Source organism: Penaeus vannamei, chromosome 31 (assembly GCF_042767895.1).
Source record: "Penaeus vannamei isolate JL-2024 chromosome 31, ASM4276789v1, whole genome shotgun sequence".
In the NCBI taxonomy this organism is placed as follows: Eukaryota; Metazoa; Arthropoda; class Malacostraca; order Decapoda; family Penaeidae; genus Penaeus; species Penaeus vannamei.
Genome location: NC_091579.1, coordinates 27,553,967 through 27,566,466, shown reverse-complemented (window position 1 = coordinate 27,566,466; position 12,500 = coordinate 27,553,967). Strand labels below are relative to the sequence as shown.

General features: G+C 55.6%; 1 protein-coding gene across 1 annotated transcript in view; it reads left to right on the top strand.

The window, feature by feature from the left end:
* Positions 1-5,407, top strand: part of LOC113822691 (piggyBac transposable element-derived protein 4-like) — a 12,687-nt gene extending 7,280 nt beyond the window's left edge. Inside the window, exon 3 of the mRNA XM_070144210.1 lies at positions 3,490-5,407. Within this exon, the coding sequence (XP_070000311.1) occupies positions 3,490-5,407 (1,918 nt within the window). The remainder of the gene's footprint in view (positions 1-3,489) is intronic.
* Positions 5,408-12,500: the final 7,093 nt, after the last annotated feature.

Here is a 12,500-nt window from a genome sequence, read left to right as displayed (position 1 = left end):
CCTCAAATTGCCACATTCAGCACTATATCGATAAATCTGCGACTGGCTTAACTCGAAAAGAAAAACAAAAACAAACAAGGACAGCAAAAGTTCACTAGGGAAGCTTAAAATCTCCAACAGCTTCAGAAAATCGTAAATTCAATGGCACACACGCACGTTATTCACACCTGCGGCCACTGAGCTTAGGAGTGATGTGGAAAATGATTCTCTCTTTTTTTGTGTTGACGGTCAGGGTCATGGAATACCTTGCACGTGTAAACTCTCTCCCTCCCTCCTTCTCTGCTCTTCCCTTACTCTCTCCTTTCCTCTCTGTTCTTCCCACCCTCTCTGCTCTCTCCTCCCTCTCTCTCTCCCTCCCTCTCTGCTCTCTCCTCCCTCTCTGCCCTCTCCTCCCTCTCTCTCCCTCCCTCTCTGCTCTTCTCTCCCCCTCTCTCTCCTTTCCTCTCTGCTCTTCCCTCCCTCTCTTCCTCTCTCTCCTCCTCCTCCCTCTGTCTCTCCCTCCTCCTCCCTCTCTGCTCTTCCCCCCCTCTCTTCTCTCTCTCCCCCTCCTCCTCCCTCTCTTCTCTCTCCCCCCCCTCTCTTCTCTCTCCCTCCCTCCCTCCCTCTCTCCTTTCCTCTCTCCCTCCCTCTTTCCCCCCCTTTCTCTCTCTCTCCCTCCCTCTCTCTCTCCCTTCCTCTCTCACTCTCTCCCTCCTCCTCTCTCCCTCCCCCCCCCCCTCCCTCTCTCTTTACGGTCTTACGTCATTTGATTTAATCTTATTTTTTTTTGTTTTGTTTTTTAATTAATTATATTTCCAGTTGGAAGAGTTAAGGCGAAGACGGCGAAGGAGGATGAGGGGGAGAAGGAGAAATAGGAGATGAAATAGGAGGAACAAAAGAAGGGGACGAAAACGTAGAAGAAGGTGGAGAAGGATAACGAGAAACAGAAGAAGAAGCAAAAAAAAAAGGGGTAAAAAGATGAAGATGAAAAAGAAGAAGGAGTAGAACAATAAGCAGAAGAATGAGATAGAAGAAAAAGAAGAAGAAGGAGAAGGAAGAGGAAGAATAGAAAGAAAGAGAAATTAAAAAGAAGAAGGAAAAATAGAAAAAGGAGAAGGTGAAAAAGAAGAAGAAAAGGGAGGAGTAGGAATCTGAGGAAAAGAAAGAAGAAAAAAGAGAATCAAAAAAAAAAAAAAAAAAAAAAAAAGAGAGAAAAGGGAAGAGTAAGACGAAGAAGAAGAAATATAAGAAGAAGACGAATAAGAAAAGCTATAAAGGAAGAGGAAGAAGAAGAAGAAGGGAAGAAGAGAATAGTGAAGGGGGAGAAGAAGAAGAAGAAAGTTACTCAAAAGCAAAACAAAGAAGCTCGAACGAAGGAATCCTTTTCGACAAATATTATTATCCCTTAAGTAGCATGACTCGGATGGAAAAGAGTTAACAAAGCCACTGAAATTCTTTTACTTAAAACAAAACAAAAAATGTAGAATGAATGTTATCTTTTACTTAAAAAAAAAAATGTAGAATGAGTTATCTTTTACTTAAAAAAAAACATGTAGAATGAATGTTATCTTTCACTCAAAAAAAAAAAAAAAAATGTAGTATGAATGTTATCTTTCACTAAAAAAAAAAAAAAAAATGTAGAATGAATGTTATCTTTCACTCAAAAAAAAAAAAAATGTAGAATGAATGTTATCTTTCACTTAAGAAGAAAAAATTAGAATGAATGTTATCTTTCACTCAAAAAAAAAAGAATGAATGTTATCTTTCACTTAAGAAAAAAAAAAATGTAGAATGAATGTTATCTTTCACTTAAGAAAAAAAATGTAGAATGAATGTTATCTTTCACTTAAGAAAAAAAATGTAGAATGAATGTTATCTTTCACTTAAGAAAAAAAAAGTAGAATGAATGTTATCTTTCACTTAAGAAAAAAATGTAGAATGAATGTTATCTTTCACTTAAAAAAAAAATTAGAATGAATGTTATCTTTCACTTAAGAAAAAAATGTAGAATGAATGTTATCTTTCACTTAAAAAAAAAATGTAGAATGAATGTTATCTTTCACTTAAGAAAAAAAAGTAGAATGAATGTTATCTTTCATTTAAGAAAAAAAATGTAGAATGAATGTTATCTTTCACTTAAGAAAAAAAAAGTAGAATGAATGTTATCTTTCACTTAACCCAAATGCCGACGGCCGGCAAATACATATTTTTCCGGGCGTCGGCATGAGCCGACGATGATCTTCGACGGGTTCAGGACGGGACCGACCTGCCGTCGGCCATAGCCGACGGCGAAATTTTATCCTCGGCGTTCACATGGAGATGTGTTATCCCCCCTCCCTTCCCCCACTGCCGTACATGACAAAAGTTTCTTTTTTTTTCTAACTGCAATTCACTAATCCGTGTGTTAGCAATAAGATCAGCTTCTCACCCTCCTCCCCACTGGCCCACCTGCAGGAAGGGAGGGAAGACCTCGGAGAGGAGTGGTGCTTAGCGCATTATGCCGTCACGGTCATTGACAATCAAAATTACCTGCTTTGACCAGTTATGTGACCTCTGTCAGGTGAGGCGCGTCCTACCTTTCCATATTCTGCTAAAAAGAATAAAAAGATAAAAATTGAAGCTATGGGGGAAAGGAGGCGGGGACACATCGGGAATCAGGGATGGTACGCACCAGGTGGGACGGAGAGGGAAGGGGGGAGGGAGGACCTCGGGATGTAGGAGGGGCGGGTTAGCATTAGGGGGGTCTGTGGGGGGAGGGGGAGAGGGAAGACCACGGGTAGGGTGACCCACGTTGACCAATGGCCAGGTGGGACGGAGAGGGAAGGGGTCACGTGACCTCTTGTCAGGTGGGGCAAAGGGGGAGGGAAGACCTCTGGCTGGAGGGGCCTCGCACCAGGTGGGACGGAGAGGGAAGGGGGGAGGGAGGACCTCGGGATGTAGGAGGGGCGGGTTTGCATTAGGTGGGTCTGTGGGGGGAGGGAGAGAGGGAAGACTACGGGTAGGGTGACCCACGTTGACCAATGGCCAGGTGGGACGGAGAGGGAAGGGGTCACGTGACATCTTGTCACGTGACCTCTTGTCAGGTGGGGCAAAGGGGGAGAGGGGGAGGGAAGACCTCTGGCTGGAGGGGCCTACCACCACCCCCTTCTTCCCGAGGTTTCACCTTCCCCCCTCCCCCATAGCCCCAACTGACAAGAGGTCACGTAATTGGTCAACATGGGTCATTCTGATTGGTCAATGACCGTGAAGGCGGGAGCAGAAAGTCTATAAATAGGGGGGAGGAGGGTAATTTTTTCATTCCAGGCCAGACTTTTGTCATTGCTGATCGATCTTCTGATAGCATATTGAAAATGTCCCGCCAACTACGAACCCAACGCTGCCGCTCGTCAAAGTAAGAATAATGATGAATAATGCTAACATGGTTATTTGGTGTAATGTATATACTTTTCTTTCTTCTTTTATGCCTTTTTACTTCTTTTTTGAGATTCTAACTTTGTTTTTATTCTACAGGAACTCGCATGCCGTAAGGAACCTTTACGACTCCGACCCTGACGACCCCAGACCATCAACTTCGGGAGAGGGCCCGAGACGGTTGAGGAATGCTCCGGAGTCTCACTTCTACCTCTATGAGACCGCGTCTGGTCGAGGAGAGATGAGGGAGGCTCTCGACTCCTCAGCCCAACCTGCCAACTCTGGACGATCCACCGCCATTCCCAACATCCCAGACTCCGACTGGGATATGGATGTTGACGATTCTGACGACGATGCCGACTACTCGCCGGAGGCAACGGAGAGCGACGCCGACTGGGAGGAGTTTGATTACGTGTCGTCGCATGACACGTCCATCGACTCCGACGAGCCGTTGTCAGCTGTTGCACGTCGGTTTGCTATGAGGAACGCTCCAGGGACTCCGGGTTTCGTCTGGAAGAAGAAGAGGCCTTTCGTGCGCCGTCACCCCTTCCAGGGCGTCCCAGGGGTCGAAGAAGCATGCCTCCTGCATGCCGACTCGACGGCAAGAGAGATCTTGGACTGCTTCCTGACACCGGAATTGTGGGACACTATGACGAGGGAGACCAACCGGTATGTGGAGCAGAGGCCGGTCACCCCATCTTCACACATGAAGACTTGGGAGAATACGACTGTGGAGGAGCTGCAGTCATTCATTGGCCTCCGCCTGCTCATGGGCCTGCAGCCGCGACCGCATTCGCGGTATTATTGGTCGAAGAACCGGTTGCTTTCCTCGTCTGTGTTCCCTGAAACGATGACCAGGGATAGATTTGATTTACTGCAAAGTCGGCTTCACTTCTCGGACAACGAGGACCCCCGTGCCGACACCGACCGTCTGTGGAAGCTGCGACCGGTGTTGGATATCCTCGATACGACGTTCAAGACGGTCTATATCCCTGACAGGAAAATCGTGGTTGATGAGTCGCTGTGGGCGTTCAGGGGACGTCACCACGCGATTCAATTCAACCCGACGAAGAGGGCGCGGTTCGGGATGAAGGTATATCGCCTGTGCGAGAGTGATGGTGCTGGTGCTGGCTACACCAGTGCCTTCAATGTCTACATGGGCCAGGACCGCGGCGACGTACCTGCCAGCATGAAGGCTGTGACCGACCTCATGAACCGCGCCTGCTTCTTCGAGAAGGGTTACGAGCTGTACTTGGACAACTGGTACAGCTCCCCGGAACTTTTCCATTACCTGTCATCAAGGAAGACGAACGCCGTGGGAACAGTTCGGCTGAACCGCAAGTTCATGCCGAAGGACCTCAAGGTGAGCGCCCGCGGCGACGTCGACTTCCGGACTTCGGCGACGGGGATGTTGGCTATGTCTTGGATGGATCGGAAGCCGGTGCATATGCTTTCTACCATCCACGGCCCAGACATGGTTGACCTGCCCCCAAACCGCCGTGGTATAGTCCGGACGAAGCCCCAAGCCGTCGTTGACTACAACGTGGGGAAGAAGGGGGTAGACCTTGCCGATCAGTTGGCCGCGTCGTACTCCACAACCAGACGAACTAACAAGTGGTACCAGAATGTGTTTTACCACTTGCTCGACATGGCGGTGGTGAATGCTTTCGTGGTTCACAGGGCGTTGGGTGGCACCCTGACCCAGCTTGAGTTCCGCCTGGAGATCATAGCTAACTTCCTCGATCAACCTCCGGCCTACGGGAGAAGGAGTGGCCTTCGGACGCCTCCGGCTGCCACCCCATCGCCTCCTCGCCGCCGGAACGCCCCACGTCAGCAGCAGCGCCAGCAGGTACCACAGGGCCACGTCCTGGCTTTCAATCCAGGGCGAAAGTACCGCCGGTGTCGTCACTGCCGAGTAAGCCGCAACGTGAGGAAGGAGACGCGCTACAGGTGTGGCAGGTGTGATGTCTCACTGTGCCCGGCAGATTGCTTCAATCTGTGGCACAGCCCCCTGTAGCGAGGATGCGGCATCACTTTTGTAAGTATGGCAAAAAATATAATCGTGAACGTTGAAAAAAATAGATATCATAAAAAAAAAACAAACTTGATGAAATAAAAAGGATATAAAAGCACCACTTTTGACGATTAACCTGCGGCCTCGAGCCCGCTGCTGCGGCCGCCGTCGGGGCCGACCCGCCCGCACCGGCGGTGCAGGGCTCGCCCATTCCCCGGTTTGGCGGCTTGGGCTTCCTTTCCCCTTTCCCCTGCGTCCCCCGCGCCCTCTCGGGCCGAGGGCGGCGGGCCGGTGGCTGGACCTGCCTGTCAGTCTGCCCCGTCTGCCTCGTCTTCCTCGGGCAGGGGCTGGTTCAGGCTTTCCCCCTTCGACCCCCTGCGCCCTCGCGGGCCGTGGGCGGCGGCGTAGGGGACGGGCGCGGCCCTGCCGGGATCGCCTACCCGAAGGGGCCGTTTTTCCCTGGCGGGCGGCCGAGGGCGGGCCCTGGGCGCGGTCGTGATGGCTGAGGGCCTGCGCCGACAACTATAGGGGGGGCCACCTTCGGCTGCGGGCGGGCGGGCGGCGAGCCCCGCGTCGAGTTCGTCGTCGGGGCCGGGCGGGGGCCTTGCACGGGCGGTGCGGGGTCCCCCTGCTGGTTGGGCCTAGCCCTCCGGGCGGGCGGCTTGGGCTCTCCTGCCCCCTGCGCCCTCTCGGGCCGGGGGCGGAGGCGACGGCGGCGGGCGCGGGCGTGCCCCCCGCCGCAGTGAGGAAGCCCCTGCCTCTCCGGCTCCCGTCCCCGAAAGCGGGACAGGCTTTGGGGGAGGCCTGGCTGCCGGGGCCGTCGGAGGGGCTGCCTTCCCTGGCCCCCGGGGCCGAGCGGCCCCTGCCCCGCGGTCGTGTGGGCTGAGTCGGCCCGCGCCGACAACTACAGGGTGGTCCACCTTCATTTGGGTGTCGGCGGGCGGCGGCGGCGGCAAGCCGTGGCCGCGACATCCCCGCTGCCCTGGCCCGCCAACGCGCGGCCCTCTCCCCACCCCCTGCCGAGCGTGCTGGGCTGGGCTGGAACGCGGCAAGGCGGGCGCGGGTCCCCCTCGGGTCAAGCTGCCGGGGCCGTCGGAGGGGCTGCCTTCCCTGGCCCCCGGGGCCGAGCGGCCCCTGCCCCGCGGTCGTGTGGGCTGAGTCGGCCCGCGCCGACAACTACAGGGTGGTCCACCTTCATTTGGGTGTCGGCGGGCGGCGGCGGCGGCAAGCCGTGGCCGCGACATCCCCGCTGCCCTGGCCCGCCAACGCGCGGCCCTCTCCCCACTCCCTGCCGAGCGTGCTGGGCTGGGCCGGAACGCGGCAAGGCGGGCGGGGGTCCCCCTCGGGTCCGGAGCCGGCCCGAGCAGGCCGCCCTCGGGGCCGGCCGGCGAGCGTGGCGGGCGGGGGCAAGAGGCGGTGCAGCGGGGTTGGCGGCTGGGGGCCTGTTGCTCCCCGCCCTCCACCCGCGAGAAAGTGAGGCGTTTACCGGGGCGTGGGTGGTGGGGCGTGCGGAGGGCGTCCTCTCCCTGGGCGTGGCGCAGGAGGGGCCCCTGTTTGCGGTCGTGTTGGCTGAGGGACCGCGCCGACAACTATAGGGGGACACCCATGGCCGCATCTCTTCCCTCCCTCACCGTTGCGGCGCTCTCCCTGCTGCTTTCCCTTCTGTCCCTTGCTGCTCTGCTCTTTTCTCCCTGTTCTTACGTCCGGGAGTGTGTGGTGTCTTTTGGGGTATTGGGCTCCGTCCTGTGCTCTTGGTAAGCTCGGGCGTCGGTCCCTTCCCCGAATTTCCCTCTCCCCCGAACCTGGCACAGCAAAGGTCGCGGGCTCGCGCCACGATGCCGACCGGGGGCCGCCGGGGTAACCAGTCCCCGTGCCACCCCCGCCAGTGTCGGCTGTGGTCCTGCCCTTCACACAGGCGACCGCCCCTCTCTTGACGTTCGGAATGGTTTCCGAGTGCCGCCCCCCTTTTGCGGCCTTTCCCTCGCGACGGCTGAGCCCCCTGCGGTTCTTCTCCCCTCGGCCACGTTTCGCCGGTAGCGCGGAGTTAGATCCCGGGTGTGCACACCCTTGCGGCGAGAAAGGAAGAAACCCCCGGCAATCCCACGCCCCTCCTCCTGCGGAGCCCACGGGTGAGGCAGGTTGAAAAGGAGCCTGTGCCCCACTGCCTTGGCAGCCCCGCCTGTCCCGGCCGGCTGGCCTGCCTGCGCCGCGCCCCTCTCCCCCCCTCCCCCTCCCCCCTCTGTCCTCCTCGTCGCTGCACGACCACGATGGCGATAGAGAGAAGGGCTCGCGCCCGGGAGGGAGCTCGCCGCGGCCGTTGTTCTGGTCCGGCGACGCTGTGTGCGGCGCACCCTGAGTCGAAAGAGAAACGACCCCCAACAACCAGCCATCGAAAAGAGTGCGGCCCCCCCTTTATTTGAAATGCCCCCCCTCCTTCGTCCCCATCCCTTCCTGGTGTGGCTTCTGGCCTCAGCAGCGGGAGAGCGGGGCGAGAGTCGTCGGGCTTTTCCGGGGGGGTTTTGCCATGTGAAAAGCCAAAGTAACAATAACCAGAGAGGTCGAGAGAGAAGTGAGAGGAAGAAGGAAGGCAGGCAGGAAGGCAAGACCGCAGCGGAAGAGCGGCGGCGGCGGCGGCGGCGGCGGCATTGCCTGCCCGGTAATGGGGCAGCGCAGCCCATATTGGCAGCTGCTGCTGCTGCCGCCCCCCCGCTCGAGAAAGCTACTATCGTCTCCCTCCTCTTCCTCCTCCTTCTTCCATGTCCTCCTCCTCCTAATGTTGTTCATATGACGACGACCACGCTAGTGTGCGTTGTTGCTTCTACCTGGTTGATCCTGCCAGTAGTCATATGCTTGTCTCAAAGATTAAGCCATGCATGTGTAAGTACAGGCCGACTTAAGGCGAAACCGCGGACGGCTCATTAAATCAGATATAACTCATTGGATCTCTGCTGAACCGCATTACTTGGATAACTGTGGTAATTCTAGAGCTAATACATGCCTTTGTAGTCTCCGACCGCGAGGGAGGAGCGCTTTTATTAGACAAAAACCCTCGGCAGCCGGTTCCCGCAAGGGGCCGGCCGCACACATCTTGGTGAATCAGAATAACTTTTGCCGAGCGCACGACCCCTCCCGTAACCCGGGTTGGGTCGGCGCCGCGTCCTGCAGGCGTCTGCCTTATCAGCTCTCGATTGTAAGTTAAACGCCTACAGTTGCTATCACGGGTAACGGGGAATCAGGGTTCGATTCCGGAGAGGGAGCCTGAGAAACGGCTACCACATCTAAGGAAGGCAGCAGGCGCGCAAATTATCCACTCCCGGCACGGGGAGGTAGTGACGAAAAATACTGTTGCGAGCCCCGAACGGGGCCTCGCAATTGGAATGAGTACACTTTAAATCCTTGTACGAGGATCGAGTGGAGGGCAAGTCTGGTGCCAGCCGCCGCGGTAATTCCAGCTCCACTAGCGTATATTAAAGTTGTTGCGGTTGAAACGCTCGTAGTTTGACTTCTTCTCCGGACCGGCCGGGAAAGCCTGGTGGAGGTCCGAAGCGTTTCTAACGTGCAAATCGATCGCCAGAGCTGAGTATAGGGGCGAAAGACCAATCCAACTATCTAGTAGCTGGTTCCCTCCGAAGTTTCCCTCAGGATAGCTGGCACTCGCATCGAACGAGTTCCATCCGGTAAAGCGAATGACTAGGGGTGTTGGGGACGAAAGAACCTAGAATGTAATAGTCAGAAACTCCGTGCTGATGCTGACAGACGAAAACATTAAAAACATTCCTTACTGAAGTGCTAAATGACATTATAAACATAAATTCACTGAACAGCTACCTAACCGGAGACTAAATATCCATTATGCAGAACTCAAGCTCACAGGGCAGGACAATAAAACTTCTTTTTCTAACTTATTATTTTTATTATAGGCTTTAGATCGATCCACGCGACGCCAGTTAACACGTTGGCGCCATTGTTAATGTTCTTTATGTTATTCTACTTTTATGGAAATATACATTTATTAAACGCATGTCAGCTGGCAAGTATCATTGTAAATATCATTTTATTTTATTTTCCTATACATATGCATTTAATAAAAGTATGGCTCAGTTAACACGTTGGCACCGTTGTCAATGTTATTTCTTTCTCTCTGTTTGTTCGTACACACACACACATACACACACAGACACAAATACACACACACACATACATACAAACACAAACACACACGCATACATACAAACACAAGCACACACATGCATACAAACACACACACATACAATCACAAACACACACACATACAATCACAAACACACACACATGCAAAAAAAAAAAAAAAACAAAAAAAAAAACACACATACAAGAACAAACACACACAAACACACATACACACACACAAACACACACATAAACTCACACACAAACACACACACATACACAAACACAAAGACACACACACACACACACACACACACACAAAGACACACACACAAAGACACACACACATTTCGATTAACAATCCCTTGATTCTATGACAAAAATTAACTTGTTCTTTTTAATATTCATCTGTTCGGAAGTGATGCACCAAAGGATGACATATATTCCCGAGTATTTTTCCAAATCCTTTTGCTAGCTGTTGTCATCTTTGAGGAAAGTATGGCAAAAAATATAATCGTGAACGTTGAAAAAAATAGATATCATAAAAAAAAACAAACTTGATGAAATAAAAAGGATATAAAAGCACCACTTTTGACGATTAACCTGCGGCCTCGAGCCCGCTGCTGCGGCCGCCGTCGGGGCCGACCCGCCCGCACCGGCGGTGCAGGGCTCGCCCATTCCCCGGTTTGGCGGCTTGGGCTTCCTTTCCCCTTTCCCCTGCGTCCCCCGCGCCCTCTCGGGCCGAGGGCGGCGGGCCGGTGGCTGGACCTGCCTGTCAGTCTGCCCCGTCTGCCTCGTCTTCCTCGGGCAGGGGCTGGTTCGGGCTTTCCCCCTTCGACCCCCTGCGCCCTCGCGGGCCGTGGGCGGCGGCGTAGGGGACGGGCGAGGCCCTGCCGGGATCGCCTACCCGAAGGGGCCGTTTTTCCCTGGCGGGCGGCCGAGGGCGGGCCCTGGGCGCGGTCGTGATGGCTGAGGGCCTGCGCCGACAACTATAGGGGGGGCCACCTTCGGCTGCGGGCGGGCGGGCGGCGAGCCCCGCGTCGAGTTCGCCGTCGGGGCCGGGCGGGGGCCTTGCACGGGCGGTGCGGGGTCCCCCTGCTGGTTGGGCCTAGCCCTCCGGGCGGGCGGCTTGGGCTCTCCTGCCCCCTGCGCCCTCTCGGGCCGGGGGCGGAGGCGACGGCGGCGGGCGCGGGCGTGCCCCCCGCCGCAGTGAGGAAGCCCCTGCCTCTCCGGCTCCCGTCCCCGAAAGCGGGACAGGCTTTGGGGGAGGCCTGGCTGCCGGGGCCGTCGGAGGGGCTGCCTTCCCTGGCCCCCGGGGCCGAGCGGCCCCTGCCCCGCGGACGTGTGGGCTGAGTCGGCCCGCGCCGACAACTACAGGGTGGTCCACCTTCATTTGGGTGTCGGCGGGCGGCGGCGGCGGCGGCAAGCCGTGGCCGCGACATCCCCGCTGCCCTGGCCCGCCAACGCGCGGCCCTCTCCCCACCCCCTGCCGAGCGTGCTGGGCTGGGCCGGAACGCGGCAAGGCGGGCGGGGGTCCCCCTCGGGTCCGGAGCCGGCCCGAGCAGGCCGCCCTCGGGGCCGGCCGGCGAGCGTGGCGGGCGGGGGCAAGAGGCGGTGCAGCGGGGTTGGCGGCTGGGGGCCCGTTGCTCCCCGCCCTCCACCCACGAGAAAGTGAGGCGTTTACCGGGGCGTGGGTGGTGGGGCGTGCGGAGGGCGTCCTCTCCCTGGGCGTGGCGCAGGAGGGGCCCCTGTTTGCGGTCGTGTTGGCTGAGGGACCGCGCCGACAACTATAGGGGGACACCCATGGCCGCATCTCTTCCCTCCCTCACCGTTGCGGCGCTCTCCCTGCTGCTTTCCCTTCTGTCCCTTGCTGCTCTGCTCTTTTCTCCCTGTTCTTACGTCCGGGGGTGTGTGGTGTCTTTTGGGGGTTTGGGCTCCGTCCTGTGCTCTTGGTAAGCTCGGGCGTCGGTCCCTTCCCCGAATTTCCCTCTCCCCCGAACCTGGCACAGCAAAGGTCGCGGGCTCGCGCCACGATGCCGACCGGGGGCCGCCGGGGTAACCAGTGGCCCTCAGCCATCACGACCGCGCCCAGGGCCCGCCCTCGGCCGCCCGCCAGGGAAAAACGGCCCCTTCGGGTAGGCGATCCCGGCAGGGCCGCGCCCGTCCCCTACGCCGCCGCCCACGGCCAGCGAGGGCGCAGGGGGTCGAAGGGGGAAAGCCCGAACCAGCCCCTGCCCGAGGAAGACAAGGCAGACGGGGCAGACTGACAGGCAGGTCCAGCCACCGGCCCAAGCCCCCAAACCGGGGAATGGGCGGGCCCTGCACCGCCGGCGCGGGCGGGCGGGTCGGCCCCGACGGCGGCCGCAGCAGCGGGCTCGAGGCCGCAGGTTAATCGTCAAAAGTGGTGCTTTTATATCCTTTTTATTTCATCAAGTTTTTTTTTTTTTATGATATCTATTTTTTTCAACGTTCACGATTATATTTTTTGCCATACTTTCCTCAAAGATGACAACAGCTAGCAAAAGGATTTGGAAAAATACTCGGGAATATATGTCATCCTTTGGTGCATCACTTCCGAACAGATGAATATTAAAAAGAACAAGTTAATTTTTGTCATAGAATCAAGGGATTGTTAATCGAAATGTGTGTGTGTGTCTTTGTGTGTGTGTGTGTCTTTGTGTTTGTGTATGTGTGTGTGTTTGTGTGTGAGTTTATGTGTGTGTTTGTGTGTGTGTATGTGTGTTTGTGTGTGTTTGTTCTTGTATGTGTGAGTGTGTTTTTTTTTTTTTTTTTTTGCATGTGTGTGTGTTTGTGATTGTATGTGTGTGTGTTTGTATGCATGTGTGTGTGTTTGTGTTTGTATGTATGTGTGTGTGTGTATTTGTGTCTGTGTGTGTATGTGTGTGTGTGTGTACGAACAAACAGAGAAAAGAAATAAACAAGTGCC